The 7,586-nt window shown below is 38.8% G+C and overlaps 1 protein-coding gene across 3 annotated transcripts; it reads right to left on the reverse strand.

The window, feature by feature from the left end:
* Positions 1-2,780: 2,780 nt before the first annotated feature.
* On the reverse strand, positions 2,781-7,203 carry LOC132205435 (piwi-like protein Siwi). Of its 3 annotated transcripts, none has more exons than XM_059634481.1 (14): positions 7,069-7,203; positions 6,506-6,681; positions 6,304-6,442; positions 6,031-6,242; positions 5,515-5,697; positions 5,138-5,464; positions 4,828-5,076; positions 4,586-4,745; positions 4,215-4,511; positions 3,931-4,156; positions 3,686-3,881; positions 3,479-3,627; positions 3,268-3,415; positions 2,781-3,152 (listed from the first exon to the last, which is right to left on the reverse strand). In XM_059634481.1, exons 2-14 carry the CDS (start codon positions 6,635-6,637, stop codon positions 3,036-3,038), a joined length of 2,535 nt encoding a protein of 844 aa, XP_059490464.1. In that variant the 5' UTR covers positions 6,638-6,681; positions 7,069-7,203; the 3' UTR covers positions 2,781-3,035. The 3 variants fall into 3 exon arrangements, with proteins under 3 accessions (XP_059490464.1, XP_059490463.1, XP_059490462.1); XM_059634480.1 differs by having other exon boundaries at positions 6,981-7,140; XM_059634479.1 differs by having other exon boundaries at positions 6,506-6,674; positions 6,981-7,137.
* Positions 7,204-7,586: the final 383 nt, after the last annotated feature.

Below are 7,586 nucleotides of genomic sequence, written 5' to 3' on the forward strand. Positions count from 1 at the left end.
CATGAACACAGCCGCCCTTTTGTCCTCGCCCTCCGCACGGCCTTCCCCACGTCCTCGACCTCGCTGCGCCTCCACCCCTCGCTCGCGGCTTCTGCAAAAATTAATCTTGGGGGTTGCCCACCTCCGAGTTGCCGGTTCGTGGGGTGCCCACAACTCCGGCCGCGTGTAACACCATTTGTAATAATTAATTTGTCGTGCCTTCTAAAATCGTGCGTCGCGCGTACTATAAGCATGCGTCGCGCGTACTATAAGCATGCGTCGCGCGTACTATAAGCATGCGTCGCGCGTACTATAAGCATGCGTCGCGCGTACTATAAGCATGCGTCGCGCGTACTATAACCGTGCGTTGCGCGTCCTATAACCATGCGTCGCGCCTCTGACGATGGTGAAAAGCGCCCTCCAGAGTTCGCTTTTCGACCGTCCCATATTGATACGTCGCGCCTGCTATAAGGGTGCGCACGGCCCTCCAGAGGTCGTCTTGCCCCATTCTGAACCCATCCCAAGGGCCCCTATTCTTCCTAGCAGTCCCCTTAATTAAGATTGTAGGAAAATAATTGCGTCGCGCGTGCTATACATGTTGCCGAGGTATCGATGGAATAATCGGTTTCCTTAACAATTTCACCGCCACCAGTATTGAGCGCGCGACGTAAAACCATTATTGTATGCGCGACGTAAAACCACTATTAAACGCGCGACGTAATGCAAGTGATGCCAACTGAAATCAGGGATTTTGGGAAACACGTCGCGCGTACTATAACATTACCTAAAAAGGTAATAAAATTTGAAAGACACACTCTTATCTGATCAGTTATCTCAAAAGAAAAAAACGTTTTAAAAGATACTAAAAGAAAAATAATTAAGAATGCATTAACATCTGCAGCAATGAAAGAAAGCAGAAAAGAAACATGCTGATGACACACAAGACAGAAGAAAAGTGCGTGTTTGTGTGCGGTGCAGGAGTGAAACTTCCCAGTCGGCGCGTGTAATAATGATAATAATAATGGGAGCTCATCATAAAAGAGTTTATTACACGACGAGAGCTGCTCCGGAACGACGACATGCACGCAGTTGTGTCGAATCATAATAAGGTGCTTGCGGCTGGCGTGCGTGCGATGTAATGATGACACAGGGCGATGATGACGACTTTGGCCCCAATGAATCCTCCACACAGTGCGCGCCACGCAAAAAATAGGGAAAGAAAAACAAGATCGGGACGGAAGCAGTAAACACGACCGTAAAACGGCGCGCACCGCACCGCAACCTACGAGCGAGCACCCTTTAAAAAACACACACAGCACCCGAACAAACTCGGCACACTGACACGTTGACTTTTGATTCCGTCTAAGGTTCGGGCTGGGATTGAAATATTATAATGATTACTTTAACCAAGAAATTTTTAATTTATTATTTTTAGGGGAAAAAATACTTTATAGATAAAAAATTATCAGGAAAACTTTTCATTATTTTATTTTTAAATTGTTCAGCTGAATTTCGTTGCATATTTTTCCATATTTTACTAAGTCCTTGATGAAAACCGCGTCACTTTATTTTTTATTTCTGTGAAGTTGACAAGTTATTTGTATGAAATAAAATTATTATAAGAATGTGGCTATTCTCAAATAATGCCATTTAATTTTATATTATATAACTTATTTTGAAACAAAAATTATTAATTATTTCTCTCATCCTTCTTATGATATGTATGTGTATTGGACAGTCCGTACCTTTTTTCTGTCTGCGAAAATCTGCCGGGTCAGAGTCGAGCCACGAGGGAGAAGGGCCTGAGAAAAAATGAGCGAGTCGCCACGCTCGTTACCCCTTGCTAGTGCGCACATCACGCCTTTTGGCTTTTGCTAACAACTGACCCTTGGTCTGAATCTAAAACAAGTTTGTCCTGTACTTGCAAATGCTGTCCACGAACATATGTTTGGGTATTTTTGCCGCTATGTCTTCTCCTCTGACCTGCCGTTGTTTTGCAGTCAACATTGCCCCTTGGGCGTCTTTGCAGGATAAAAAAACCCAAATCATAATGTTGCTTTATATCAAGTATAAGAATATATGCTTGGTATAACAGCTTTTTTAAGTTCAAAATTCTAGCAAAATTCTGGGATACGCAAGCAATTTTAATACACATTGAAAAGTTCCAACAAAAAATATTAAATTAATCTACAGCAAACAAAAGTTGTTTCAGGTAAAAATGAATCTGGATATTTTCAGCTTTCAGCAAAGCTTGAGATCAATAGGATAAAAATGTGCAAAATTTAATGGTGCAAGCGGAAAAGTTGATCCAAGGGTAATAAATTTTCAATTTTAATAAAAGCCATTACACCAGAATTTATACTCCCCAATGGATAATTTATCTGATATTGATCTGATATTTTCCAGTTGAGCGGAAAATGTTATTAATTGTGATGATGACATTCGGCAGCAAACGGCCGGAGGAAAAATCGCCGTCATCGCCACAGCACTTTTCCAATTACTTGCTCTATGATTGTGCACATCAACTTCACATAAAAGACTGCTAACATAAGTCTTCACGACGCACCAATTATAAAATGCTTCTATCTGGAGCAGAGACGATGGAGTGATTGCAAGAGCTAGGTAAAGCAGACGGGTAACTGGCTGTTGGCCAACTTCGATCTTTCATGGTAAAAATGCAGAAAAAAATTAAATTAATCAAATTAGAAGAATATACTTTTGTGCGTTTAAATAATAATAAAAAAAGGAAAGAAATAGTTGATAATGATTTTAAGTACACAAAAATTAACTTTTTTTCCATGACAGAAATAATTGTAGTTTTATTTCTCCAAATTTTTACAAAACTTTTCTCAAAATGAAATTCTAGTTGGCACTATTTCCAAATTAAATGAGCATGCAAATCCAACATAATATTGGATTACATAGAGACATTTCTCTATTCAATAAGATCCACAGATAAAATAAAATTGCGCTCACAAGGCAGAGAGTAAAATTGCGTTTTTTTCTTACTTAATAACTAAGAATAAAAGTTTCTGTTGCGTCTAGTGGTCTCCAGTCTAGAGGAAGTAGAGCAGCTCCTCCAAAGCTGGCACTGGCTCACGATGCAGGTGTTGCCCAACTAGCTCACTGAGTTTGTGCGCATATTGCACTGGTGCTGGGACTTTAATTGTGCCCTGAAAAAATAATCACATAAATAAATTGTCTGGTTTCGGAAACCTTACTTTTAAAACTGTAGAAAATAATTTTAAATTTCAAAACAAAATTGACCATCTTTAAAGAAATACTCACACTCCAGTTGTAGTACAAGTGTGTCATCTTGTAAGTGAACCTTTGCATCTTGTCTGGATCAAGTCCAGAGTTGTCAAAGATGACATTGTATGAAGTAGGGGAGACAGTTCCTTGCCGCACTGACTGAGACACAAGGTAGAAATCATACCTTCCAGAAAAAATAATGAAAAATTAATTAAGGTACCATAATATATAATTATTTAATAAAAACCTTTCAGGCAGAGTAATGGCATCATCAACAACTGTTCCAGGAGGTGGATTTTGACGACTGTTTGTGAAGATTTTAGTGTTGAGGCGTTTGGAGACGATCACAAATGCCAGTTTGTAACTTGGACCTCCATAAATGGACTCAAGTGTGGCCTATTAGATATATAAAGATAAAAAATTATTTAAACAAGAATTAATAAATTTAAATTACTTTGATGATGCCCACTTCATCTTTGAGGACATACTCAATTTGTCCTTCTCCCACTCCATCCCTGTAGAAAATGATCCTGCTTGGCAGACTACCATCGTTGTAGGCCCTGAACTTGTCGATAGCCATTTTCATTGCTTGAGCCATATATTTGCTGATGTCCATTCCTTTATCATGGGTGAACGTCTTTGAGAAATATCTGTAAATTTGAAATTATAATCAAAATTAAAAATTCACAAAAATTATACCTTGAGAAGGAATTATTGAGGGTGGATACGAATGCCCCAACTGAGCACCTTTTGTTCATGGAGTCATGGGTGGCATCAAATCCGCACACCATGACACCTTTCATAGGATTGACACAAGTCCATGGGGCGCCTCCGACTTTGCAGTTCATCTGGATGCAGATTTTGGTTGCAATCGACATTGCACTTTTTGCAGTAATTGATTTCTTTGTGATGACTTGAGTGGGAACTAAGGGGTTAATTTTTATTAATAATAGAATTTTCAAGTACTTTTTGGCCTTGTATACCAGCTCGCTCAACACAACACTTCTTTTTGATGGCTGCATATCGGTCCGGCCTATTATTGGAGACCATGCAAACGAGGATGTCGGGCAGTTGGCGGCTCAAAATCTGTTCAATGGCATTAACGTAGGTTGCAATTGAGTCATCACGAATATCATGCACATAGGGCTCAGTAATATTCAAGCTCATTCCTCTGGCGGCCTGCAAGATCTGGTTGACAAACTGGCGCGCCTCACGAACCATAAAGCTTGGGATGATGACGACCCAACGCTCCATTCTACCAGCAGCAAGCATTTCATTGGCTGTGGAGAAAATTTTTGTATTTATATGCTGGAGCAAGATTAACAAATATTTTTCGTAATTAATTCTTTTATACCTCTTAACTTTTGGGTCCAATCGACATTTTGGCCACTTTCGTATCGAATCTCTCGGCCAGCAGATCCTTGGACAATGGTTTCCATTGGAATGATCCGTCCCTGGATCGATTTCAACTCTGGCCTGAACTCCATATCAAATTTTTTCAGTTCGGCAATGATCTAAATTTATATGATATATATTAATAAATATATCGATTTAAGAAAAAAAAAATTAAAATTAAAAAAAAAATTATAATCCTACTTCTGGTTTTTCCACAAGTCTCCTCCCAAAGGTCAGTAAGGCATCAATTCTCTTCTGAGGTTCCATTCTTGTGAACTGAGCAATCGAGGACATCAGTTTGTAGTTGCTCCTCATTTCATCAGTCAAACCAGTCATTCTACATAATTCTGGAATGAGGTAAACCGAGCTTTCAGGATCTCCTGGGGCATTTGACTTCACTCGAGACACAAGGAGTGGTTGATGTGTGTTTCTAATAACAATCTGGTATTTCTGAAAAAGTTTTAAAACAATTATTTTTCAAGAGCTATGCATATTTAAACAATAAAATTACCGTCTTATAGTATTCGACGAAAGTTGTCATGTTTCCCCCTCGCAAGGAAAACTGCGACAGAGGATTAACCTCAAAGTCAATGTCATCCACTCTATAAGTTCTGTTGTTATAATCAGTCATAACAACAACCCCAAGAATGGCCTGCTTCAGCGGCTCGACAAATCCAGAGCCGTATTGTTGGTGCAACCTTTCGAAAATGTTGAGAACAGTTTCCTTGCGTAAAACCTTACAAGTAATTGCAGAGCTTAAGAGAAGCTGAGACTCGTGCTGTCTGATAGAGGTGGTATATCCAGGCCAGAGTTCTAACCCAAAATCTTCGATCATGATCTAAAAATTTGAATAATTAAATTTGGAAAAGTTAAAAAAATAACATTTACCTTGGCCTGGGGATCGTAAAAATCTCGACCCAATCTGGTAAGTCCCATCAAACTCAAGCACCTTCTTGCCAAGATGTTCAGCAGTTGATTGAAGTTATTGGAAGTATTATGCACTTCTTTAACAGCGGTCACGCTGATTGTGATTTGCTCTCCATTAGTATTTATAGCAGAAAGAATGAGAGGCTAAAAAAAGCAAGTTAATTTTTAATTTAAATTAAGGGCACTATAATAGAATCACAAAATTTAAATACCGATCAATGTTGAATATTGATAATCCTTTGCTTTTCTGTATACTTTTTAATTGATAATTCATGCACACAAAATGTGATGAAGACAAATAAAAGCGATTAATTAATTGAAGTGAATCACCAACGTTACCTAGGAAAAAACATAACTGATTTTGCCAGTTTATGGTCGCACCAGTAATTTTATTCTAATTTTAAAATAAATATTTGTAAATATTTGAAGTTAATTTAGCTTTAATTAAACTCCTTCATAATGTATTTTTGTACTTACATCAGCTTGGTACTTAAAAGTACTGAAGAGAGTAGCACCATCAAATACATAACCTCTCAATGTTGGCATGTGCAATTTTAGCATGAACTTCCGCTCGCCAATTCTGTCCACCTCAGGTGTAAAACTCACAAAGTATTGGTAAAAGGTGAAATCTGGGGTGCGGCTAAGCTCAAAGTAGTTTGATAGCAAATTGATTGGATGTCCAGTTGTTCCTTAAAAATTAAATAAAATTAAGTCACTATACACAAAAGTTACTATTTAAAAGAAAATTGCCTCTCTTGTTCTGAACACATCTTGTTGATGACACAGAATCCTCAACTTTAACTCTAGCTAAAGCTGGGGGCTGCTGAATGGTCTGCAGTCTTGGTTGGACACTTGCGCGGCCCCGACCTCTACTTGATTCAGCTTGAGCCTGAATAATTTCAAGTATATCAAGTTCATTTTAATATCAGAGGGGTTAATTTTATTTCCTTACTATTGCTGGTTGATGGATAATTGCTTGTTGTGGAGAAGTTACGCCAGGCGCTTGGGCAGCAGATGATTCTTCAGACACGATGACCCTTCCTCTTGCTCGACCTCGAGCACGTCCACGGGGAGACTCCATCATTCAATTAGTGAAAGCCAAGAGGGAAAGGGTGTGAGACCTGAAAGCTATTAAATTTGTACTATATATTTTATACAAACATTATTTATTGACTCTTATAATATGAATAAATTTTATGAAGATCATTATTTCAAGAGAATAATGTTACAATGTAATATATACAGGACACAGGACAAGAATTGGATTGTAACTTGAAACTGCGGTGTTTATCGGTATGTAACTGACATTTTAAATTCATATAATTATTGTACTCAAAACTTTACAAACGGTCAATTTTGGTGGCTATATATTTACAAAGAGGCAGGAAATTTAACGTCCTGTTATTTGCTATTTTCTGTATACACACCTTTCTCGTCAATTCTCAATGATGCTCAGAATTAAATCAGTCGTCTGTTATCTTTGGTTGCAACTGCCTCACTACTCACTACTATTACTTTGCTATATGATCCACGCGCAGTCTATGTTCCTGCTTCTGCTCTCTCCTGTGTCCTGTTACTGTCGCGGCCTGTTGAAACTTGAAACTTTTCTTCCGCTCCTCTCCGATCTTTCTCTCGGTGAATAAGCTGGACAGGAATGTGAAATGGTCGAATTGCAGCAGTCAACCGCACATTGCAATGCCGAGGAATTACAACAATGACATGGTCAGCAGATCAGAAAATCTGAGCCTGTCACGCTGTTGCCTGCAAATTCTTGTTGCTGCAGCGGCAGTTGGTGGCAAAAATTCTCCCTACTCCCGTGCAGTGAAGGCCAAGGTCGAGAGTCGAGACTCAAGAGCGGATAGAGGGGCAGTTTTGGTTTGGAATGCGGTCTGCGGAGGAACCGGAAAATACCAGTGGGGTATGTAGAACACTTTTTATTTTGAATTTTGGATCTGTGGAGGTTTGGAGCAAAATTGCAAACTAATCATGCAAGAATTCCGAGTTATTGTAATGATTGATTGAGAAATTAATCA

The sequence above is a fragment of the Neocloeon triangulifer genome, unplaced genomic scaffold (genome assembly GCF_031216515.1).
Source record: "Neocloeon triangulifer isolate White Clay Creek 2 clone unplaced genomic scaffold, ASM3121651v1 ptg000002l, whole genome shotgun sequence".
Lineage (NCBI taxonomy): Eukaryota > Metazoa > Arthropoda > Insecta > Ephemeroptera > Baetidae > Neocloeon > Neocloeon triangulifer.

What these genes read in the sequence shown, in the direction of transcription:
- LOC132205435 (XM_059634481.1), bottom strand. Translation starts at nt 6,637, where the DNA reads ATGATGGAGTCTCCCCGTGGACGTGCTCGAGGTCGAGCAAGAGGAAGG. An exon ending in TTTACGATCCCCAGGCCAAG is followed by an intron (nt 5,465 to 5,514) that starts GTAAATGTTATT and finishes TCAAATTTTTAG; the next exon opens with ATCATGATCGAAGATTTTGG. An exon ending in TCGTCGAATACTATAAGACG is followed by an intron (nt 5,077 to 5,137) that starts GTAATTTTATTG and finishes AAACTTTTTCAG; the next exon opens with AAATACCAGATTGTTATTAG.